Source organism: Electrophorus electricus, chromosome 14 (genome assembly GCF_041902795.1).
Source record: "Electrophorus electricus isolate QZ-2024a chromosome 14, ASM4190279v1, whole genome shotgun sequence".
Lineage (NCBI taxonomy): Eukaryota > Metazoa > Chordata > Actinopteri > Gymnotiformes > Gymnotidae > Electrophorus > Electrophorus electricus.
The window spans coordinates 12,094,622-12,120,593 of NC_137510.1; the positions used below are offsets into that span (position 1 = coordinate 12,094,622).

At 39.4% G+C, this 25,972-nt stretch overlaps 1 protein-coding gene across 13 annotated transcripts in view; it reads left to right on the forward strand.

Moving 5' to 3' along the window:
- The window catches only part of LOC113572988 (uncharacterized), a 65,180-nt gene continuing 39,208 nt past the window's right edge, over positions 1–25,972 (forward strand). For 11 of the 13 annotated variants that reach the window (XM_081696969.1, XM_081696967.1, XM_081696974.1 and 8 more), the window contains exons 1-4: positions 1–122; positions 455–632; positions 14,712–14,907; positions 16,705–16,761. In XM_081696969.1, the coding sequence (XP_081553095.1) occupies positions 14,733–14,907; positions 16,705–16,761 (232 nt within the window). In that variant the 5' untranslated portion in view covers positions 1–122; positions 455–632; positions 14,712–14,732. Of the gene's footprint in view, positions 123–454; positions 633–2,912; positions 3,033–14,711; positions 14,908–16,704; positions 16,762–25,972 lie in introns of all 13 variants that reach the window. The other 2 variants (XM_081696968.1, XM_081696970.1) reach the window with 2 other exon arrangements.

Here is a 25,972-nt window from a genome sequence, read left to right on the forward strand (position 1 = left end):
ATATAAGTTTAACCGCTCGATCAGCCTATTGAGGCCCAAGCGTTGAAGTTCAGTACGTTAAAGGGTTCAACACCGTCTTTTGAATTATAGGAACATTAGGCAGTGTCACAAAGCCTCTAAAGGTAGTGTGCTTTTTAATCACTGTAGATTTCTGTAGACGGTTACCAATTTTAATTCCTGAGTTAACAGAGAATTGCTCTGAAGTACTTCTAAATCACGGCATTTAGATGAAAATTAAAATTAAGCGACACTGTTTACTCACTAGATCAAATGATTCTAAGACAAAGGCGTAAATTATTAGGCAAATAAGAAAAAAGAGGGAAAGGGAGCAACCCAGACAATATCCATTTAGTACGAGGCATATCGCTTTCCTTTCGAAACGGCCAGAAACAATGCATTTGAACTAGGCAGCATTCAGATAGGAAGTACTAGCTGTCAAACTCACTTCTTCCAGATTGCGAGTGGACGACACGACTGTCAGATGGAGTCTCTGACTCTTCATTGGATGAATGTTTTAGAGGGCGGAAACGTTACGTTTGGGTCCATGACGAGTGCTCAACCGGAGGGCGGATCATCGTCAGGCTAACCATACCACAGACGCCCGAGAAACTGTCAAAAATAGTGTACAAACGGTGAGTGTTACCCACTTATTCTATGTTAGTACAGAGATGAGTTAACATGTGCAGTGCGTGCCCTACGCTGGCAGTTTCGCGGATTACTGACGTTCACATATCTGTGATGGGATGTTGAGTTTGGATGGGACGTGTGTGTGTACAGCTCGCAGTACTGGAGCGTGGCTAGGTTAGCTACCCTGTTAGCTTAATCGCATATTCGCACCGCTCCCAATGAGCCAGTGTGTGACACGGCCCAGAAGATATGGCTGTCTGTGAAGTTATGCAAGCGGGTTTTCACGGCTGTGATTTTAATGACGTTCAGATGGGACAATAACATGGCGACAGTCCTTTCGTAAATTCTTTCCCATTTTCTGATCAGGTGTTTAGAGCTTTGTATCTTTACATATGTTTTTACGACTTAAAGTTGATTAAAGTTAACGCCAACCTGTTTGACTTCTAGTGATAAGGCAGTCAAAGGAATTCTGCTCGGGGGCTCTGTGCATGTAGCATTGCCTGCATGGCTGTCACTCAAAGGGCCACAAATTCATTTTAAAGGCGTACAGGAACATCTGTTTATTTCTAGGTTTCAAAGTGCATGTCATGAGCAGTGTCTTTATCCTTACAGTTTACACGCGCTAGTAACCTTTAAAACACATACAAGCACTTTCTTGCATCAGTCTATTCTCATTTAATCCTAGCTGCTATAGATCTTATAGATCACTGCTTAGTTTGGTTATAAGTTTTGATGGTTTAAAATTTACCATGTCCAGAAATGTAAGCGTGATGTTTGAATTTTAATATGCAAAGATTCATGGCCACAACGGTAAGCAAGCAATATAACTGAAGTGATTAATTACAATGATTCTAAAAGTGAGAATTGTACGTGCTGGACAGTTTGTAGGGAAAAAAAAAAGTAAGTTGCAAAATTCAGAAATTTAGGGCCCAAAGTGCAAGGAGTTAAGCAATTTAACCAAAGTATGAGGTAAATAATGGATTTGTGGAATAGTTTAGTGACCTTGACTGAGTGAAAATGTCTGCCATTTTTAAATACATTTACAAATGCTGGTTAGGTAAGTTTGATTGACTGTTAACCCAAAGTTTCACCTAACCCTTACATCTGCAGTGTTACCTATCTAATCATTTACTCTTTAGAATAAATTCTGAGGATTGAAAATGTATGTGAATGTGTGAGATTTTTTTTCTGCCTCTTTTTTTGGGTCACTGTGTGGCTTAACCTACAGAAGTGGTTCTATGTATGTAGAACCTATACATAGAACAATGTCTAAACAATACATCCATATCCACAATATATCCACTGTGTATTGTCCCAAACTATAGTGTGTGCGCACTCATTCATGTCTACCCCAGCCCTCTCAACTTATGCATTCTTGGTAAAAGATCTTGGTGCAATGAACAGGTCTGTATGATTATGCTCCAATGAGAAACTCAGTCGTGGCAGGGTGTCGGTATAGTAATAAGAGACTGCGTGTGTGTGTATGTGTGTATGCACATGGAAGAGAAGAAGATGCACATAGCAGGTGGAGGAGGGGAACGACACTCCTTTGGCCTGGCTGCTTATATTGCTGACTTACAGTGCAGCCATCTCCCTAAGGCCAAATGGCCACCCGAGAACAGGGTCACAGTAAATTGCTACTGCCTTTATGTAATTGATAGTATTGATTACCTAGTATTACGTTATACAGTACCTGGCCTGCATCAGCTTTTATCTCTCATGAGCCGATGAGCATCAGTGCATAGAACATGTTTTTCTGTCCAGCAGCTGCAAATTTAAAATTTTTAAAATGTTTTGTATGGGGGATTTTTGCACCCAAATTTCATGTGTACCAACCATGCCTTACCAGTCCTGGTAACTAATGTCAGAGAAACCTTGGCTAATGCTAGCTAATGGAAGTAAAGCAATTACATTATTTTCTATCTAATTGTGTGTTTTTTATATCTATGACATTAATGTATTTGATTTCATGAGAAAATTGTAAAACGTAAGTAACTAATGTTGATTTAGTGGGTTTTGGCATTTTAAACATGTCAGGGATATATAATATCGAGATTTTCTTTTTTTTTCTTGGTGTTTATACATAGAGGAAACATCACACATTAGTGAAGACATTCATGTAAGGGCAAACCATGCTGTATCAGATACCAGTCAGCAAAGCATGCAACTCCCAGATGCACTTTACATATATCAGGTGACTCTACAGGAATATATATTATACCTCACTAAACAGCCAAAGTGGATGAAATGGTTGGCTGGTGACATGACTTATTTCTCTCCTTCAGGGATCAAAGAGACAGACTTTCTTTCCATTTGGTCTACTTGACTTTGCATGTCTGTGAGATGTCTTGGAGAACTCTACTGCACCATCACACTGTGTCACCTGGACAACATGCAGTGCCAAGGTGTTTCTGTGCTTGGTCTGCACCTTTACCTTGACAGCAAAACACTACACACCAGAGTTAACTGTCACTGGACACAGTCACAGTAACAAACACCCACACATAGGATCTGATGAATGACCAGCTTGAAGGGTTGAAGGAAATGAAAGCCAACTTTAGAATGGGATCACAGTCTCACAGAAGGCTCAACTGTTATATGCTAAGGTGGTTGCCTCCATGTTTCAGCTCAAGTAACACTGCATAGACTATGACTATCTCTTACAAGAACTACCTCTAAATCATCCATGCTTAAAGGAGTGTTGTTTTAAGCAAAAAACATTTATTATCTGCTTTATCCATAAACTCATGTGGCATTATAGCCTGGAACCTGTAAAATGACAAGTCCCAGAAAGCCTTCACTTGTGGTTTAGAGTGATTTGCCCCCTTAAAGAATGTGGAATTGAAAAAAAAATGAATCTTAGGCCAGGCTCAGTCAGTAGAAGTGTAGCATGCAAAAAAAAAAAAGCACTACTAAACAGCCTACCCCTTATGTGTGAATAGAGTAGCCCCTCAGTCCAGCAGCTTCTATAAAAGAACCATAACTGACTTCACAATCCTTTGAAATATATTTGATGTGTCCTGGTGAGAGACAAAAGTATTGTCACCATCAGTGCTGAGTATAATTTGCAGAAAACCAAAATTTAGGCAGATTTTTTAGAAGGTTTTCTATTGTTTTTGAAGCTAAAGATATGTGTCTTTTTGGACCTTTCTCAGGTACTCATTTGCTGATTAGATCCTTTTTGTTGCCATGGCATCATGAGGATGACTGAGAGTTGGAAAATGAATAATAGATTTGCTCTTATAGCATAATGAAGGGGAGCCAGGAGTCTGCATTAGCAATCTTGACTAATGATACTGAAATATTGAGGATTTGGCCAATATCTAGCCTGTGAATTATTTGGTTTTCTTTTGTTTGCCATGAATCTGCATGGTTCAGGGTTATCTCTAGAAAATTAATTTGGTAAAGTGTTCCTTGCCTTTTTAGTTGAAGTGACCCAGTTTTGCTCAACCTACTGAGCAGTTATATTTAAATACTCTTACTATTTGTAGTGTTGTTCACCAGACACAAGTTATGTGGACAGTGGAAACCATTAGATAAGAGAACCAAGGTCTGTTTTTACTTCATTTAAGAAGTATTCAGTGATGCCACCTCTCACACTTTTTGTTGTTGTTTTTTTACATGTAAAATATGCATATTCATCTTGATCTAAATAGGGATTATTCTAGACCATAGTATTGTACTGAATGACATAGGCCAACAGTGGATGGTAGCCTCATTGTCCAAAATCAAAAGTAGTTTTCTGGTTTCGCTTGAGTACAATGCATGGTTGAAGTAGCTGAATGGCCATCAAAGACTATTACCAGGAGTCCTTTTTACGTAGCAGTATTTCCATTCATTGTTTCATGTGATATAAAAATTGTGAGCTTCAACATACTGTTCTGCATCCCCTGCACAATGGCTAAGACTAATCAAAGTGCTGAGTGGACAGTGGCATGGAAGCTTGGGATGAACAGTACAAAAAAAATGTAATTATCTTATACTGTCACATGTTGCAATTGCGATATGCCTATATTAAAACACATTGATGATCCCTTATGGTGAGATGGGCAAAGAGTAGCCTGTATTATCATGTCAGAAATTACTGACATTTGTTAATTGTGAATGCCATGCTTCATCAAAAAAACAGCAAGTCACTCTTTTTAAAAGAGGTGATGTCATATGCTATGACATGATATCACATACAATTACATATCATAAAAATTAGGTTTGGTCAGAGAGCCTTATATTTCAAAGTGATACCTGTGACCGGATCTTGTGAGATGGTTCAATCAAGTAAATTCTTTGATTCTTCGTGGGCTATTCAGCATGCGTTCCATAGCGATGTGTTAAGCTTTACGCTCCAACAATGGAGCTCAGTTCAGCATGCTGGCAGTCAAACAGGGAGCAAGCTTTATCTCCAAATGTTAACAAAAATGCACTGTGTGCCAGCTAGTAATGGGTGCGTTCGTGGGGATGCTCTTGTTGGTGCCACACATATTGAGATTCTTTGCATGCATGTCTTTGCATGTTTGTCAGATGTAGATGCCAAATACTATGTATATGCAATAAGGAGGTACTTAAATTCAAATTTTGACAATTTTCCCCTTCTCACAGCCATGCCCTGCAAAGACCTGTGAAACCTGCTGAACAAGTGTGATGACTGACAGATGTTTGATATGTTAGTGATATAATCAGTTTTTAAAGCTTAACTGCTATGAGAAAATCAACAAAACTGATCTCAGATCATTATAGAAGAGCACCTAGTGCAGGATGAGTGAGGAGAGGGAGATGTTAGTAAATGCAAAAGGGCCAGTGGTGTCCGTAGAAGCTTGCACACAGTTTAGCCTAATGACCAGCATCAAGGGCTGAATTACTGAGAAACATGTTGCCTAGAAGAGTAATTTGATCACAGTAATAGACACAAACACGCACATAAGTATACACACACACACACACGGTGGCAGTGTCCTGTTAACTAGTAAACATGGAGTCTGAAGTGGATGTAAGAATGAACTGGAACACTCATTAACCTAAGTATTTCTCTGTGAATAGGTACTTTCACATCAAAGACATGTGTCACCCCAGCATGCGGCTGCTTCTTTAAATGGAGACGTGTGCGCAGACTTTGTGTTGCAGTGAACAAATACACACATTTACTAATTAGTGATGACCTGTCATAGTCAGCCATATTGCTACCCTGCAGTCCTGAGGATGCATCTGTTTCTTATACTGGGCTCAGACTACACACAGTCAACTTGATTTGGACGCTCTTTTGCTGTAGCCGCCAAATTTCAAGTGTTGGGCCACTATGTTGTCATTATTCCCCTGCTCTAAACTCAGCATCTTAAAATTTGACTGAAATTTGCTGCTGGAGGACACTTTTTGACCTCGGTGACAAAACCAACAACACTGCACCTACTGTTAAATATTGTGGTGGAGGTGTGATGATCTGAAGCTCTTTTTCTGCCAGTGGAACTAGTGCACTGCAGAAAGTCATTGAAATAATGAAGGAAGAGTAGGCCTATCTTAATTATTCAGCACAACCTCAAACTATTAGCCAGATATTTGTCTCTTACCATTGGGTGTTCCAGCAGGACAATGACCTAAAACAAAACATGTGAAATCTGTTTTTGGTCTGGATAAATTAGGTTAAAATGAAACCTTTAAATTTCCCAAGTCCTGACCTTATCCCTGTTGACAATATGCGAGAAAACCACCAGATTTGGATGAACTCTCATAATTCTACCAAGTATAATGACCAAAGAGTGTAAGAAACTTGGAGATGGCTGTCAAAAGCAGCTGACTGAGGTGAAAAGAGCTAAGGGACATTCATCCATCAAACCTTTATTAGCTTGCTGAACATCACATTCCAAAACCATGGGCATTAATATGGAGTTGACCCACTCTTTGCAACTGTAACAACCATCATTCTTCTAAAAGTAATTTCGATAAAATTCTGAAGTCTCTCTTTGGGAATTTATGTCCTCTCAGTCAAAAAAGAAATTGTGAGGTCAGACACTGATGTTGGATGAAAAGGCCAACAAGCAATGTTCCAATTCATCCTAAAGGTGTTCAGCAATGTTGAGGTCTTTGCAGGTCATTGGAGCTCCTCAATATCAAATTTGCCAAGCCATTGTCTTTATGGCCCTCACTTTGTGAACAAGAACACAGTCATAATGGAACAAGAACTTTTCCACCAAACTTAACTGGCATTGTGCATTCCAGTAGGTATCATTTTCCTGGCCTCCAGCAAATGCAGATTTGGCCATCACATTGTCAGATAGTGAAGTGTGATTCATCACTCAACAGAACACATTTACACTGCTCAAGAGTCTGGTGGCAGTGTGCATTACACCACTGCTGCAGATTCTTACCATTTCAAATAGTGATCTTGTGCGCAGCTGCTCAGCCATAGAAACCCATTTCATCAAGCCCCTGATGCACAGTTCTTCTGTTGATGTTGCTTCTGGAGGCATCATGGAACTCTGTAGTGAGTGATGCAGCAAACAGTAGGCACTTTTTGCACTCTATGGCCTTGATCCCTCAGCTGCTCCGCCTTGTAAGTTTGTGTGGTGTGTATCGCTTTGTGGCTGAGCTGTTGTTGCTCCAAGAGACTTTCCTTTCACACTAAGAGCACAGTTGACTGAGTCACATCTAGCACAGCAAAAAACTTCATGAATTGATTTGTAGCAAAGGAGTAATTACAGTAATTGATCTCTTTATTGTAAACCATTTACTACCTCTTTTTGTCTATGGAGAATATTTGGCTATATACTCAATTTTACACCTGTTAGCATTGCTGAAACACCTGAACTGAATAGTTATGGGGGTGTCCATATACTTTTGTCCAATTATATGTGATTCAGCATATTTTGTATGGTCAAAAATATTTTCAGAAAACCCACATCATTTTGTTAGCACAGTGTTCTCTCAGGAGATCAACCCCTCAAAAAACCTTACACCCCCCCCATAAGTATGTAACAGATGGTTAATATTACTGGTATCTTAACTGTGCCATGTTTGAAAACATGTCGGGAATGAGCAATAGTCATATAAGGATCACTGTTCTTATACTTGCATCGCTTGTCATTTGGCCATGTCATATTTTGCACTAAGCATTTTCTTTAACAAAATACAGTCACAAAGTGGAAAGAATAAGGGATTAAGACACTGCAGATTACTCAATTGCAATTCGAAAACTGACGTAATGAGTAAAATGTTAAAAATTGTAAAATGTTTAAATTATTCAGGCAAGTCCTACCAAAAACATTTTTTGGGTCGGGTTTGGTCATGTTTTTCTCAATAGGTGCTTCACTGATTAATTACACCACCATATCCATATTGACGACTATAATATAGCATTTTACTTTTGGCTTAATGATTTCACTTCTCACTACAAAAGTCTTTCATTTGCTTTCATCTGTTGTGGTTGAGCCAGCATTCTGTCATTAAATCAACCTTTCTTTCTCATCAAGGAGGCCACGTTTTATGTAACATTTAATTTGAATGCCTCCACTTCATTTACATAATTAATGTTCCCACATTCAGCCTGGTGTACTTGGTTGTCACTTGTGTGCCAATGAAGTGTCTCTTATGGTGTCTGAGCTCTAGTGAATCCTTTCGTTGTGCTGAAAGCTCCCACTGATATTAGGTTAATTTAAAATTTTCATTCTCAGTTGTTGGATTGGGTCTTTCTCACAAACCCTAGCCATGAACCTTTTGCAAACCCTGGTCTTAAAAATGTTACTGGCCATTTCTCCCTTGGCAGTTGTTGCTATTTGTTGTTGCCTTGTCATGTCTGGATAAGTTTATACTAAATTTTACCAAAGTGATCGAAAATATGGTGAAGTGTTGTTGCTTGGCTCCTTGGTAGTAGTGGAACCTGAAGAAGGTGCGTGCGTGTCTGTGTGTGTTGGGGGCGGGGGATTGTATTTTATTTATTTATATTTTAAAATCATTATACCCATACCCAAAACAAATCTAGAGAGGTACCAGCATTTCTGAAACAATATTTTATAAAGGGCTCAGTTAGCTAAAAATGTTTTTAATAAATATCCATACAGTCATTTTGAAATGTAAGATCTTAGAAATAGCAACATATAAACCACAGTTTTCAAGTATCTAACTGTTCAGCATGTAACTAAATGATTTGAGGAAAAAAAAGTACTAGGCCAGTAGTTCTAGTTTCATATAAGTAAGTAAGTTAAAGCTCTTTCCCCACCATATTTGCTATTACCAGAATAGACAAGTCTACAAAGTTCAGCATTAACAGCAGTAACTGGAGGGCTTGTTGTTTGATTGTACAACTGAGTAGTGACTAGTTGTGTCCACTGTATACAAATAAAGAAAACAGTATAATACACCACTTTGACACTCCTGTTGTGATTTAATGAGTGAGGTGAAAAAAAATTGATTTATTCAACATGCCTCAGCTCTCTTGGGCCAGATAGTAGCCTGTTGTGTGAAAGCTCACAAGGAAGGCTCACCAGCCCCTACTGAGGGTAATTACTCTTACTCATTAACCGAAAGCTTGACCAAGTGCCTACTGTGCCCCAGGGCCTGATTGGACACATACCTTACAGCCTTACGTAACAGGGGCCAGAACTTTCTTCTGTCCTTAGTAGTGTTTACCACAGTAAAAATATATATATTTTTTTATAAGGTGTGCATTGTTTCATACTGCAATGCATTTAGCTATAATAGTGTTTCCATTATCTTTGCCACAAAATTCTGAGGTGCAAAATTCTGAGATTTTATTATATAAAATGCTTAATTCTGTAGTTATATAAAAATCAGCAAATATTCTGAGTTCTTTTGAGTTTTATTTAACTTAAGTTCTGTTCTCTATTGAAGCATACATATTATAAAGTGAAAAGAGGGTCCATTGTAGTCACTAATAGGTCTGTAATTAGTATTGACAGTATTGATTCTGCTTCATGAATTGTAGTCTCTAGTCAAAAACCTCAAAGTGGCACTTTTCTTTTAAGCCATGTCAGTTTCATGAAGCTATGAACTGAGAGGACACTGCAGTGTATGCAGTGAGGGAAGAGTGTAGTGGTGTGCTCTTTGTAACAGTGTGACAGTGAGTCATGTCTGAGTCATCACCCCAAAGCTGGGAGTGCAGGGAATCCCAGGCATCTCGGCCATGGGTTCACATGCACACTTCAAAAAGCTTCGAAAACCCCAGCCCTACTCAGTGGACATGAAGTGGCTGGGAAAAACCCAGAATTCAAGTTATCAGAATCTAGATTCTACTGAATCAACTGACTTCGGTGATTTTCTGGAATGTGGCCAATGCAGTAGACTAGCAAGCCATCCACTTATGTTCTTGCATCTTGTGCCTAATTATTTGCTTATGGATAAGCTCCAGTAGGAAGTCATTATTTTCTTTCTGTTTGAGTGGACAAGCCTTTGAAAAGTTTGTTTGTGTGTGTAAGAACAAGTGTTATCAGAGCATTTTGGCATACATGGAAACAGAAGTGAGACAGAGAATAACGACGAAAAGAGGAGAGGATGGCATCAGCATTGTGTCTGTGGTTAGGAAACAGCCGAAATGAGGAAGTTGCTAATTTACTAGTGCGTTTGATAAAATGTTATATTCATTGACCACTGTAAATGGTCACGGTGTAAATTATTAGTTGTTAAACCCCTAGGAATACAGACGTGACTTCATACTGTTGAAGTGTCTTGTGTCTAACTTAGCATTTGAGGTCTCATTTTGCACCCTATTTTTGCCATGTTCATTTCAGATCCTAAACCAGCTAGTGGTGTCACTGGGAACTGTGGGGGGAGTTGCTCAGAGCCTCCAAACACTGAGCTTGCTAAATTATAGGTTACTTATGCTAAAATAAATGCTAGGGAGCTGGCCACCAGCACTTCACTTTTATCGCCACCGTACGGCTGACAGGGCGGCTTTCTCCAAAGTGCAATGCTGAAATCGGCAGCAACAAGAGCAGCTAAGCACTATAAGAGAAAATGGGCCTGGACCTTTTGGATGCGTAGTTTGTCAAGGTGTCATGCTCCAAGTCTGCTCCACAGTTGTCTGGCATTTAAAGATTGTTTATTGGGTGAGCTTTTTTTTTTTTCTTTTTTGAAAGTGGCATTATCTATTAGCATAGTAGATGAAGGAGGAGTGACTTCATGCATCTGACACAGGCCTTGTCTTAAGGCTCCTCTCTGATGCTGTGTTTTAGCCCTGCCTTTAAAGCCCCTCTGCTGCTTTCACTTTGTGAAATGTCAACATTGCTGGGCAAAAAAAAAAAGGAAATAAATATTTTAGACCTGAAAAGTAATCTACAGCAATATCTATTCAGTAAAAGAACTAGCACTCATATTTCACTGCTTTGATGACTGATAAAGGAACTGCCATCAGTATTGCTGAATAAGCAGTAAACCACTTATGAGGGCATTAAGTGCAAGGGCAGAGGCACACACACACACACACACACACACACACACACACACACACACACACACACACGTGGAAACACCAAACCGATGTGAGAGTTTTTAGGGACATCCAAATAAAACAATTATCAACAACATTATCCTGACTGCAACATCACAGTAAATTGAGTAGTACGAGTGTTACTGTAATGATTATTATCATAGATTTGTGCTTAATGTTTTTCGAAAATCAAATAAAAAAATAAATCCAGCAATGTTATTTGCTACATGTTAAGCAGAAATGTATCAGTTTTATATCCTTTCAGGTCTCATAGCTAGCGAATGTTGGCTTTTTTCACCTCTGATCAGCTTCTCCAATCTGTTTATCCTTGTTTTATTTTGGGCTCAGTCTTTGGGGGGTTTTTTTTGTTTGTTTGGGGGTTTTTGTGCTTGGTTTTCTTCATTTGTCATCTTTTGTTTACTTGTCTTTGTCATGTAACTGTTGTTGGTAAAGGAGTTATGGGCAGTTTTTCACCAATGGTTGTTTATCCACCATTGCTTTTGAAAAGGTTCTGAAGCTGCTCACTGATTGCAATTGACTGAACAAGAGCATGGGTGTGCACTAGCAGTGATTGACACTGAGTCAGCCACTCCTCCTGGCTGTGATTGATGGTTTTGATTCAGGAATGGTGTATTCTTGCATTAGAAGAGCTTGATTTAAAAATAAAAGTTTTTTTTTTTTTAAATGTATCCAGATTTTCTCTCACATACTGTCAGGACATAGTGAATGTTTTAGCAAATATGACAGTTATTTTTATTTGAGTTAATTATTGTTTCTTTAAATTTGTTTTCAGATGATGGATGAAATGCTGGGGTAACCAACCTTAACCTGATGACTGTTTTATTTGTCTAACCACTAGTTTAACATCAGAGAGAATTTAAACCATTCTGTTGAACATCTCCTGTCTTATTACAGTACAGGCAAGGCAAAAGGTATGGGAAATGTTCCCTAGAAGAGTCTGAGTGGACTGCCTGTGCCGATGGTGTTAGGAGTAGGGCTTCTTCTGTTTGAAGTGAACACATGCAGGCCTTGGCAGACAAGTCTGCAGCTGTGAGATGCCATGCAGTGCCTGTTTCCTCTCTTCTGACTGATCCATGGGCAGGTCTTAATCTGCAACTCAGGTGCATCATCAGACGAATCGCTAATGAACTGCATTTAGATTGAAAGACAACTCGGAAATACCACTGCTGGCTGTCCTGTCCAAATTTGTACACTAACTACTTAGCTTTTCCTGACACACCCATCAGACTTCAGCTTCCAGTATGTGTGGAAATCAAACACATCTTATGTACAGAAGATTATAGTGAGTGTTACCTAGGTATGTTTGTGGATGGTGTGTGTATGCACACATGCAAGCCTGTTTATAAAAACATTTACTAGGGTTAGCTCCATTAATGGCCTTGTCACTGTCAAAAGACACAATGAATAATGTCTACAGAACTAGCTACAAGTTTTAGTCTATAGTGCTAGCTGTAAGTCATGTCAAATCAAACCATGCTGTGGAAATCCATGATTTTCCCCAGCATCCTTCCTTTGTTAAAACATAATGGCTTCCAGTATACCCCCACCACATTTTATTAGGGTAAAACAGCCATTCAAGATAACTAGGACTGCTCATGGCTTAAAACAGAATCCCTGGAAGGCAGTCCATTAATTAAATGTACTTATTATTTAACTTAACCGCTAGATCCTGAATCTCACCAGTGCAGGTCTTGGATTTGGAACAGGCTAATTATTACCAGAGAAAAGACTAGATCTGTCATCACATACCACACACCTGACTGTTATGGGGCTAGCTACAGATGTTTTTAAAAACTGTGAGCACTTATAACCTCATAAGGGTGGCTCTTTTGGGTATTCATCTCTTGGCATCAGTTGTAGTAAACACCTCACAAGACAGTGACAAAAACAGCTATGCAGTAAGGTTTCAGATGCAGTGGTTATCCGGCCCTTACATCTAGAGACCAGGGCATTTCCTAAGCAAGGCTGGCTATGATGTAGACAAAAAAATATTACTTTTATTGATATTTGCCCATTCAGTGCATCAACTTACTGCTCTTTAGAAATAGTGCCAGGTATTTAATCAAAGATTAACTGGTGAGATTAAATCTTAATTTAGAAGTGGGTATGGCACTAGGTGATATATTGTCACCTGTGGCCTAACTCACTTTATATTGCTTTTCATAACTTTGCCTGCTTGGCGTTTTGTCATAGGCTTTTAGAAGACGATCTGAAACAGTTTTGCTGAATCGCAATAAAAAGTCATAAAGGCTTTTTTTTTTATCTACCACAGAAGATACCCAAAGATTTACTACTTTAGGGTTGAACTAAACACCTGATTAGTGTGCCATGCGGTTTAGTGTTCTGTGTCCTTTCTTCCCTCTGTTCTTATGAAAGGCTGTTTTCTAGAATAGCAACCATTGCCTCTCCTCTGTAGCTTGGTATGAATGGGAAATGCATGTTTTGCTTGCCATGAAAATGGTATAAACCATTTGCCCACTCACATACCAGATCTCAAACCAGCCGAATTTGTCATGGGCGAGCCTCCAATCAGCCAGTTCCCCATCATCAAGAGAGGACTAGATAAGGGAACCTGTCATGGCATACATGCAGCAAGTCTTTACATGTAACTGTACATGTACATGCAACCGACAATTATTGTTTTCTGAATTTTTTTTTTGGTTTTCTGTAACTTTAGATTATTATTTGCCATATATCTGAGGCTTTTTAAAACATGTTATGGTATTTGGCAGACACTCTTATCCAGTCAACTTATATTTTTATTAGTATATGTGCTCCAGGGGAATCAAACACACATTCTTGTTGTTAGGAATCTACTCTACCTGCTCTACCAGGAAAGCTTCAGGAAAACTTTTTTCCAAAGTGATTTATTTTAGCTGAGGTGCATGGAGAGGCTAATGGGTAATAGAGCCTTTCTGACATGAACAATGAGCTAGTCTGCAGAGTAAGACTGCTGAGCTACCCAGTTCTGTGATTCATCAGGTTTTTTTTGTCATGTTGATAAATGTTCAGTTGTAGAACATTTCTGCAGATATAGGACCGAATAGTATCATCTGCCAGTGAGGGTTCAGAAATGGTAGTCTAATTTGCTCTTTGGAGAGAAGAGTGGAACTCTTCAGTAATTAATTCAGTCCTCTGTTTTGTGAAGTCTTAATAATGCATCAGATAAAAATATCAGAATAAAATGTTAGCCTTGTTTCTATTCCTGCTCAGTAGAGAGGAGAGAGTGAGTGAGCGACAGACAGATTCTGGGATGGGCATGATGTGTGAGCTTTATAAAACTGGTTTGTGTGCTCAACTGTGTAAACTTTTACCTCTCTGACTGAGATGGTGAAGAAAAGATATTGACATAAAGATTGAGAATATACATTTTAATAAATTGAAAGACAATGGTGATAAATGGCACAAAAAACTACTATTGATTATTATATTGTATTTTTTTATGGTTGCAGTTAATTTCATCCATTTCAGCCCTCCTACACTGTCCTCTAGTGGTTGTAAGTTCTAGAAGAGTTTTAAAAATCCATAATATAACACAATGCTGTATTGACAGTTCAAGTCATTATACCTATTGCTTCAAGGATTTTAAACTTCCAATTATTCCCTTTTGCTAATGTATTCACTTATATTGTAGCCTGTGTGTGGCAGCGGAGTGATGGCAGACCTGAGGCTGAGTGATGCTCTGAGTGACAGTGTGGCACCGGATGTGAAGGAGAACATGGTGCAGAAGGATTTTATAGCATCGCTGGAGGCCGAGACCTTTGAGGACAAGGTTGGCGAGACAGTGGGCAAGACCGACTACATCCCACTGTTGGACAACGATGACAAGGGTGAGTCCAGATCTTTGTAATATATTGCAAGAAAACAACAAAACAAAGCAGGTGTTTTTGATCACATGGAAATGTTAGATGTTCCTGGACATGTTTTATCATAACATTGTTATGGCAGCATAATCACATCTTGTCCACACTTTGCCAGCCTTGTTAAAATAGTTGATTGGGACTTTAAATATGTCCTACAGAAGACTATTACTCTTTAAAAGAGAATGCTTCAGGTTTTTGTCTGGGTTGACATGAATAAAGGTGCTCTTTCAGGAGTGAGGGAGGGCAGAGTATTCCCCCAACCCTCTGGTTGGAGCTAATGGCAGAACCTTGCTTGAGTATTTTGGAATGCGTGGCAAAGGCATGCTTGGATATGTTGGAGTTGATCTAAATTTTTATTTTTATTTTTTTTTCTTGTACATAGGTCCATGCTGTTGGTAGGTGGGAGCTGGGATGTCTTCACAAAGCTTCCTTTTTAGTGGAGAAAGTGGATAGCAATCTGAGTAAAATAAAGTTGTTTCAATGTAAATTAGGTATACAGTGTTTCTCTTCAGAAACCTTCAGTAAGGATGCAAATGGCAGCTCACTCTTATGTTTCAGAACATATGTGTCCAGAGGGCAAGTCCATACATTACTCACAGTGCTTGGCAGATGTTTTAAAATGAAAATGAATTTACCCATTTAGATCTCTCTCTCACTAGACATGCACTGAACTCTGTTGATAGTCTCACCAAAGAATGAAAATTTTATATGAGGAGAATCACATTTACCACAGAATTCACATTTCTGCCTATCAAAAAGAGTTAAATTAAAGTAATCTTTTCTTCTCAAGGAGACCTGTGTGACCTTGTTACAGATATAATCTCGGCCTGATGCTTGTGGCACTCGCTCGGCGTCTGTGTTCACATGGTGCGTGTGATTCATATGCGGATTTCTCCTTCTGCGTGACTTCTTCATCTCGTTTTAGCATGAGAAGATATGTGTATCTGAGAATACAGTTCTGTCAGACTGGCAGTGAAAAATATGAAGCTGGCATATTTCACCCTTTTCCTGTGTATTTATTGGTTTTGTTTTGTCCTCCTTTATTTGGAAAAATAATATGGCTTTGATGTTGTTAGCAGTAGACGCACCTACAGGGCAATGAGTCGAAACAAGGCCTCTGTGTAACTGAACCGAGGCTTACTTATTCATTTCAAAACTGAGTAGGTATAAATAGGCCTAACTGCTAGTTGTGTACTGAGCCTATATTGTATACTTATTTTCAGCTTTTCCAGTTTTTAGATACGTTGTCTGTTATCAGATTTCATTTTTTTTTATGAAGCATTGAACCAGTAGCTTGAAATGCCAGAGGGATTTACTGGTTTTAAATTAGTTTGTTGTACATCAAAAACAGAGGAGAGGGGTATATCCATCAAAACAATACTGGTCTCTGTCTGAATGAATGCTATCTGGATGGCCCCAGAGTTTGCTCATGTCTGAAAATGAGCCCCATTCACTTTAGCAGTATTGGCATAGCAGTGAGGGGCATAGTAGCAATGGCTTACAACACAGATGTGGTATATCTCTGTGAAACTGCCTAACTTGCTATACCAAAGTGATTCATCTAGCACCATGCTTCTTTGGCTATGTTGCTGTGCATTTTGAATCGGCTGTGGCAGACCTTTTGTGAGTACTGGGCAGGGCATTGGTTTGATGGGAATGTGTTCACTTAGTACATTTAAGGGCATTCCATTCAGTCCTGCAGTGATGTGCGTGTGCGTGCGTGCGTGCGTGTGTGTGTGTGTGTGTGTGTGTGTGTGTGTGCAGAAACAGATGCAGTGTTGGAGAATGGAGATAAGGATGCCCAAGGGGCACAGAAACCTGGTAAGATGTACCGTAATATCCTTGGACTCCTGGTCACACACCATTTTTATTTCTTTTTACCTTGATTCTTTTTTTTTTTTTTTTTTTTATTTTTTTTTTTTTCCCCCATTATCATTTTTCTTCCTTTTGTCATTCCCCCAAGTTTTAGGAGCAAGCATTGCAATCCAGAGTTAAAAATATGATGACAAACAAATAGTGGTGGGATGTGTGCCCAGCTCCACTGGTTTGTGTTTTGTCTCTTTCTGTTGTATTTATGCTAATGTTAGCGTCCGTCATATGTACTTATTGTCGCCTTGGACTTATTCCCATTGTATTTGCAGCAATGTGTAGTCATTGTTGTTCATTTGTTGAAATTTAGTAAACAATATTTTTATTTCTATATATTTATTTATTTATTTATTGAATGTAAGAGATGATCATCATATTGAAAAATAGACTAATTATGATTAGAGATTAAAAATCATGGTCTTGGTTGAGATTATGGTTTTAGAGGAGGTAACTCTGCGCTCAAAACATGTAAACATGTATGATGACCTATCATCCACGTGGCTGGTAATCTGCTAGGATTAAAGGCATCAGAAATAACTTGTATTACCAGTACTGAAAGGGTTTAAATATTTTTCATTTCACTCATCACATTTATTGCTGTGATTGAGGGGGCTACTGTGTCTGATTTCCATTTTAGTATGTCTCTTTGGGTACATCAGTCTTAATTTTCTATGACTAAATAAAATGACCAAATGCTTTAACAGTTATGTGCTGAGCAGTTCTTTGGTCAGGGTGTTGGCCCAGCACTGTCTGTTCCTGCACAGTCACTGAACCCACCACTGAACTGGCATCAGCTGTCTACATTTATGGAAGATACACATAGTTTCAAACAGATTATATTGCTTCTAATAATCCATGCAATCCTCTTGGAGTGTCTTAACAGCTCATATAACCCGAGTAAGTAACTCAGAATATCAACAACGAAGTAAAAGCCCAGTTATTTGTATCACTTGGCACTAATTTCAGTTCATGTGCATTGTTTACAAAATCTTATGAGCTGAAGTGTAGTCTGGCATAGTTTAAGTTTTTCCGTTCCTGCTTACCTTCTGGATGAGGAGATAACCCTCTGTTTTCTCAGTTGTCTGACATGCTTTGTGTTTCATGCTCTGGGCTCCTTCTCACATGGCCCACATTTATTGTGTGATTACTGGTCTAGGTTGTGATGTAGATGAAAATTAGACTGATTCACTTAGATGTGAGCCTCTCACAATACTGCATTAAAAGCATGAGTACTGAGGTGATTTTAAATTTGAAATTTTATCTCCACATCTTTCACTGTGCCTAGATCTTCCATGGGTAATTGCTCCCAGACACTTACTGTTTTCATTTCCGCTACAATAGTGGGTGAGAGAAAAAAAATTGCCCTCATTTCAAGCACTCTAAAGTGGCTTAATATTTTAGACATTTCAAATTAGTCTCATTCCTGTGTATTACTAGTTGACAATAGTTTTTTGGTTTGTTCCAACACCTCATTGGACTCAGCAGTGTAGTTTGTTGCAGGTTTTTTGTTATGCAGGTCAGTCTTTGTGAGAGAGAAGTTTACTTCATCTTAATGAAGTCTAGGGTCAAAATTTTATCCATGTTGACATTCTTATTTGATTTTTTTCCCATTTAGTTTTGTCATGCTGAAACATAAGTTGTTGCATGCTGTGCAGTGTGTAACTATGTGTAATTGTTTGTGAGTTCAGCTTTCAAGCTCTGCCCTTTTAAAGCTTTTTGTTGAAGTCCTTGGATAAGTGTACTCTTTAAGCCCATTATGCATTATAGGCCTACTTTCATTTCTGAGAAAAATTAATAAATAAAGATCTTAAACTTTGTCTGCAATTCAGTGTACAATACAATTAACCATGTATTGAGAATGTTTTTGTTTGTTTGTTTTTCAGTCTATGTATATATATGAGTGTTGTCTGTAATAGTAGTAGTAGTATTAAAGTGGGCTTAAAGGGTACTGTAATACTTCTATTCTCTGACCGATACAACAATAGCTCATGTCCTCTCTAAGCCCAGTCTGATGCTAGCTCAGTGCTTAAGGTACTTGACTTGTAATTGGAAGGTTGCTGGTTCAAGCCCTACCACTGCCAAATTGCCACTGTTGGGCCCCTGAACAAGGCCCTCAACCCTCAATTGCTCAACTTGTACTCAGTCAAAAAAATTGTGAAAAGTCATAATTATAAGTCGCTTTGGATAAGAGTGTCAGCTAAATGCCATAAATGTAAATGTGGTCCAGCTTGACATGCTGGAGCAAAAAGCTTTGCACAGGGTAGGGGGCAGGGTGAATGGAGCATTCTGGGAGTCCCTCTGCCAGCATGCCCTTTCCCTGCTAGTGGCCTATTATGAGGATGATGGTACATGGGATGGCTTGGTGCCAGTCTGCCATTCTCTGGGTTCACCAGGCACGCCGTGTGACCTTGCCCTCTCTGCAGCCTTCAGGCCAGCATCTGCTTCTGGATGTGCAGAAGACAGTCAAGTCAAATCGACCTCAGCGTTGGTCGGCTGTGCTGATGGAGAGGTCACTCTAGGTTTTACACTCTGTGTCCTGGTGGTGCCGCTCTTGCACCATTTCACTTTCACCACACTGACCCCAGATGCGATATCTTATTTTTTGAGTAAAGACTCCATTTATCATTATGAGAACTTGCATTTTGCTAGGCATTCCATATCTAGGACAGGGAATTTAGAGCACTCTATAAGCGACTCCATATTGAACATTTACATTTTCAGTATTTAGCAGACACTCTTATCCAGAGCGACTTATAAAAGTGTTTTGCCATCTACTCATAGAATGTATTCTAGCCAGTACAGTAGGTTAGGGTCAATGATACTGTTGAACTAGAATACTGCTAAATACAGGAGTCAGTGCTGATACCCTGAAGAAATGAGTATAAGTACCATATCAAACAACAATAACAGTTCAATACCAAACATTACCAAACAATAAGTGCTAGAAATGTTTGGTTAATCATTGGTAGCACAACATTTCCTTAGTGCTGGATTAGAGCTTTGCTGTGCATGCCATCACGGGTGGGCTTCTGTGCATGTTATCGTGGGGAGGTTTTCTGTGCATGCGCATGAAAAGCAAATGGAGGGGAAGGGCGAGAGGGACTGATTGGTTGGATTGCTTGACACACCTGATCCTGTTATGATCAAGTACTAACCAGCACTTTTATTCTCTCCCAACTGCCCCCCTCACTGGACCTACTGCCCCACAATGCCATTCTCAAACCTTCCTTCTGTTTTTCATCCTCATTTTGCCAATTTATTTTATTCACTGTTCTCCACACCCATGACCCACACATCACCATCACTCCTCTCCTCTTTTGCTTCATTTTCTGGCTTGTCACTGTCTTCCAACACCACCTCTCCATCCTGCTCCACCCTCCTGCCCTCTTCTGTGCTGCAGAGGTCTAGCTTTGCCGCTGCTGTCCATGGCTTAGACCTGCGTCTGCCTCCCAGCGCCTCCTTCCCTGTCTTCAGCACACACAGCCGTCTCACCAGGCCACCAATCTGCAGCTGCACCATACCAAAGGACTTGTCGGAGCCCTGTGGGGATAAGCACTACCACTCCCCTCTACCCAGCCTTCTGGGCTGGGCAGTGTCTGCCCCAGGGTCTTGCTTGCTGGGGGAAGAGACAAGCAACATGCATATCAAGTTACAACATGGATATCGCAAATCTCAAAGATGCACACACATACACATACACATACTTTGGTCCTCAGAAATGTATAATGCTAACCTCTTCATAGTACTTACCACAGATTAACGAATGAAAAACCCACAAAACCAATTTAAAAAAAAAATAAGCATAGTGACTGCAGATAGAACTATTCGATCAGTTCCTTGCTACCATGTCCCTTTGGGATGGAGCAGTATGTAGGGCACACAGAACACAGGATTCTTCCAGGGTTTCATAGCTCATGGGCAGCTGAGATATGTCTTCTAGTGACATACTAGTGTGACACACGACTGTCCCCGTGTACATCCTCATCACAAACCCACACATACACATGGTGGTGTGTGACTTGAGTATGCTCATGCATCTGCACCACTGCTGCTGCTTCTGTTTTCTCATAACCTCACTCTGGCCACAAATTTAGCTTCTTCACTTCTTCACTTCTCCCATAAGCGCACCCCCCCTCCCCCCCCCACACAGCATCTTAGTTTCTCAAGTAATTGGCAAACCAAGATATAGCACATTATCAGGAGAGGCTTTGCATGTTGGCTTGGAAAATGGTATTTTATTCTATTTAACACAAATGCACAGTGAAAAACCATATAAACAATGGGCTGTTAAATTTAGTTATTGTCCTGCATCCCTCCATTATAATGTCTAACTATGTCAAGACTCACTAGGCTGCAGAGTCTTCGGCTATTCTTATTGGGGACACATACCCGCACCTTAGTAATACTTTCAGCCCTGCTCCTAATCTGCTCCGTCTCAGCTTTTACATAACCACTGCTTTTAGGCTTTTTGTCTAACAAAGTAGATTGATTTTAGATGTACAGCAGTGTTTTCTAGTTATATGCTTTATATGTAGTTTCTATTGTTTCCTATTCCTGTTCACAACTGGTTGTGTGGTTTGAGAAGCTTAACTCCTAATTATTCTCTTGATTGACACATTTTTTTCTGTTACACATATCCTGGTGTTATCCTTGAGAAGACACTGTGTGAAGTAAAGTGTGATTTACTGTTCTCTAAGCAATGCTTGCCATCTAATAGCCTAATTTGTATTTTCACTTTTTGAATTTGTTTGAATTTGTGTTTTGAATTTGATGCATGTGTACTTTTTCTTTTTACTTTTCATCTGTGTTTCCTACCTCTAGTCGAGGTGATCCGTGTGCAGTTTCATGTATTTCCTTCTTGAAAGCTCCTGACACACACATGGCTTAATGAGTAGTTAATAATATGATATGGCTGTTTTAGAATGAGGATAACCCAAAGCTGTGGAGTGCAGAGGGGTTTTCTGGACTGGACTCTGGGAAGCCTGTCTTATACACTCTCTATGTTACATTGGTAGTTGTGGTTCTTGACACTTGGTCCACACACAGAAAATTCCTGCAACCATTTGAGTTACACAGACTTTATTTGTGTTATTGTTGTTATATGCTTAATAATGTTTTTTTATTATTATTAGTGTAATATATATTTAGTAGCATTACATTATTAATTGAAACAAGGCAGCTTTTAACACATTTGAGTACCTTTATTTGGATTTTACAGTGCAACACGCAGATCTGCTGCTGTTTTATAGTAAGACTGCATAGACTACACAATGCTCTTTGTTCTTCTGTTCTGCATATCACCAATAAAGTCTTTGCCTAATTGTAACTGGCTATGTCTAAGACTTGCTATTCTGTTCTTGGCTTCTTTAAATATTTATGTGAAATATTTATTAAATAAATATTGTAGGTTACAAATAAATATTGTATTGGAAATAGGAAACAGGTTACTAGATTGTTCTGGCTTGACTTCTCTTTGAAAACATTTACTCTTTGTGTAATGTTGTAGAGCCATTTTTCTATTTATTTAAAAGCTCTGTGGAAATTTCCATGGTGCTCAGAACCATCTAGGGGATTAACACAGCTGCCATGCCTTTCACCTTGTTGTAAAATGTAGCCCAGATTTTCTGCATGCACACCAGTAGTAGTGGTGGTGTGCCAGAGCCTCAGAGAGATCCCCTTCATGCTGCTGTTCAAGCCCTTATATACTGACACATTTTCAGTTTCAGTGAACTTACAAATTCTGTTATCACTGCAGTATCACAAATTTAGAATCCAGCATTCTCTTATGAAAATGCTTTTCCTGACATCGATTCTGCAGACTTTCATGTTCCACTTGTGACACTTGGCACACCCATCATTACTGCTGCTGCCCTTAACAATGTCTCATTCTCGTCACGGCGATGGGGTGAGCGTGTGCTCCAGTAGGGAAGTGCAGCGCTGGGCGGGGCAGGACCACACTTCTCTGCTGTGCTGTCTCAGGGGATCGAGGGGGAGGGGCGGGGGTGTCAGGCCGGCCTACTTACAACCCCCCTATAATCGTGTGTGTCTGTTTGCCTGCTTCTCCTCCTGCACATACAGTTCCTTTATTGGCAAGGAGCCATGCCAGGCCACGCCCTTTCACTAGGTCCCGCCCTCCCACCAGCTGCATTTGCCACCTGGCCGACGGCTGTCTGTTTCACAAGGAACACACACATAGGAGCTGCGTGCCGTGTGTTGTGCAGAATGGAATGCTGGAGGGCATTTAGGTAAAGTACCCAGTGAATGAGGAACTCATTTCTACACTGTCATTATTTTTTCAAAGCGCTGATTGACATCTATAATCCATTTTCTGACAGTGGGTCGATTGCACAGGTTGATGTTGCTCAGTGAATGTCATTTAGTTCTCAATCAGCTCGATTTGTTCTGTAAACTGTTCACAGTGTAATTCATAATACATATACATAATGCACCTGACCCTTGTCAAAACATAAAAATCTGCAGCAAATCTAGCATTCCTAGAAAAGTAATAGATTTTGATAAAAGTCTTTAAAGACATTCCACAACTCTTAAGACCATGAGGTTTTCCTGAAATTAGACAAAAACAGTTCAAATGCATAAGCTCCTCTTGAAAATGTTTAGAAATGTAGTGCAGGAGCAGTAATAGTCTTGCTTGTTCCTTATATTGACTTGTGTGCATGTTTTTGTGTGTGTGTGTGTGTGTGTGCGCGTGCGTGCGTGCGCACACGCACAGGCACGTGTATGCGTGTGTCCGCTCCTGCTCTGAATCTGGGGTATGAGGCAGCTCAGGCAATGAAGAAGGAGGTTGATATTGGTTCAGCAGCAGGCCAACTGGATTTGTGTAAAGGGCACCGTTGTTGTGTTTGAGAAAATGAGGGGTAATTTTAAAGCATGATGTAAGATCAGAAAGGTATAAAATTCAACTCAAGCTTATACAATAAAAATCTTATTGCTATATATTAGCACAGTTTGGCTATTTAACTTTTTGTGTTAAACAAGCAGCTTTGAAGTTCTTTTGTTTGTTTTTCATTTCACTATATTTAGTGATCTCCTTTTTCCAGTCCTGGAAATTCTCACTAATTTAGGATAACTGCACACTAATCATCTAGCCATCTGGACAAAGACATGACATGGTAACGCTGAATGGGCATATGCATATTTCTGCAGGTTTCTGCAGTATCGGGTTTTAAAAAGTGAATATTGCTATAATGATTAACAAGTAATCTATTGTGCAGACGTAACCTGTAAGAAATGTTTGCGATAATTGTATCTGAGGGGTGCGGGGGGAGTGCTTGTGTCACAAGGGTAACTGGAATATGCAAAAGACGAATTTCCATTTAGTTTTGAACAAATAAAGCTCTGTTCTAGAAGCTGAATCATCTGATGGAAACTGCTGCTCAGTCTCTTTGTGAAGAATAAATATAAATAAAACTAAACATGTTTGTAGTGAAAGGTGTTAATTTATAATTGATTGATTGTTGCAAAATAAGCTTTTTTGTGGTATAACAATATTGCCATTGTAAATTATATAGAGCTCTCACTTCAACAACATGTTTTTTATGTGGAGGAATATGTGCAAATATATGTAATTCCACAGGGGTGGCACAATGTATGAATACTGAATGATATTCATTCATTGCATCTGTCCTTTTCTCTCATCAACTTGTTTAATTTGTTCATAGGTTAACTTTATTTGCCTAGTGTCATCACAGAGCTTTTCAGTCAGGGAAATTTTCTTTGTCTAAAGCGCCAGGGAAATGAGTATGGCCTGTTGGTGGGTAGATGTGAATTATACCCATCAAGTTTTATTTTGATATACATTCTATAATACATTATATTATATATGTTGTAGGGCTCTATTTTTGTATGCTGCACAAGCACAGAAATAAGACATAATACCATGGTGCAGGAGCGTGTGGGTGTGTTTGCTATTTTTATGACTGGTGCAGACAAATCTGGCGCTGTGCGATGCAATTACATAAAGAAGTTGGGTTAAACTGAGCACCTGATCAGCAGGTGTTAACAAAGATTTATGGATGAGTAAACTTGTCAGGGAAGTACATGGTCATCAGTCGCCATACCAAAATATATGCCACTCAAAGCATTATTATTATTATTTTTCCTTCGATGAGAATAAAATTAATATTTACATAACTGTTATGTGACGAATGATTTAATTTATATAATTTTCTATACGTAATGACCTAAAAAAAAAAATTTATATGGTGATAGGTTTTAACGCTCCAGCGCAGTTATAAAATTGGAGACCATATTATTTTATCATGGCAGGCTAACGTTTATGTCCTTATCACATAAACTCTTACTTCTAAAGAGTAATTCAGTCATTACCATTCCATTTTATTTACTTTTAGTGCTGTGAAACCTCTGCTTTGCAAGTTAATACTCTCAGTTCACCTTTTTCATGAAGTGCAATGCATTATAGCTAGATTTCCCCAGTGGCACTTTTGCTGCTAAAACTGGAATAACACAATATAAAAGGTTTTCCTGTCCTGAATTAGCATCCTGTTAAAGTAACAGTTTACTCATGAAGATGATGTTTATCTCATGGTATGTTGAGCCCAAGAGGCTGTTTCACATGTAGCCTTTATTTAAACTCCTAGAACGTTCTGCATGCTGTGTGTTCATGGCCTGATATCGAGCTTGGCCTGCCTATGAGTGTCCAGGGTGGGTATGGGGTCAGACAGAGGACGACTCTTCCTCCTCCTCTCCCTGCGTCCAGCAGTGATTTACTCTCCCTCTCCTCCATTATGATTTGTCCTCAATTATGTTATCGTTCAGTCTAGTAGAGTTCCTTGCGTAACTGTCTGTGTTGCGGAGAAGAGCCATGTGATGGAGTGGTTTCTGCATTAATCTGGTTATGGCATTGTCCTGTTGGTCTTGATTATATAACAAGGCAGTGGAAAAGCAGAGACAGACGGCCAGTCATGTTGGCAGTGTGCCGGCAGCTCACCACCCAAATATGTCAGGCAAGCTTTGCAGTGTGGCGCATGTCCTCAACAACAAAGTGACTGAGGTAAAAATAACTGGAGTTTAGCGGGAAAGGGGGAGAATCACTGTTGGCAAACGTCTAGCAGCAGTACAAAGAAACTAGGTCAGACAAAGCCAATAGGGGGGTGGTATATAGACAAGTAGTGATGAACAGAGG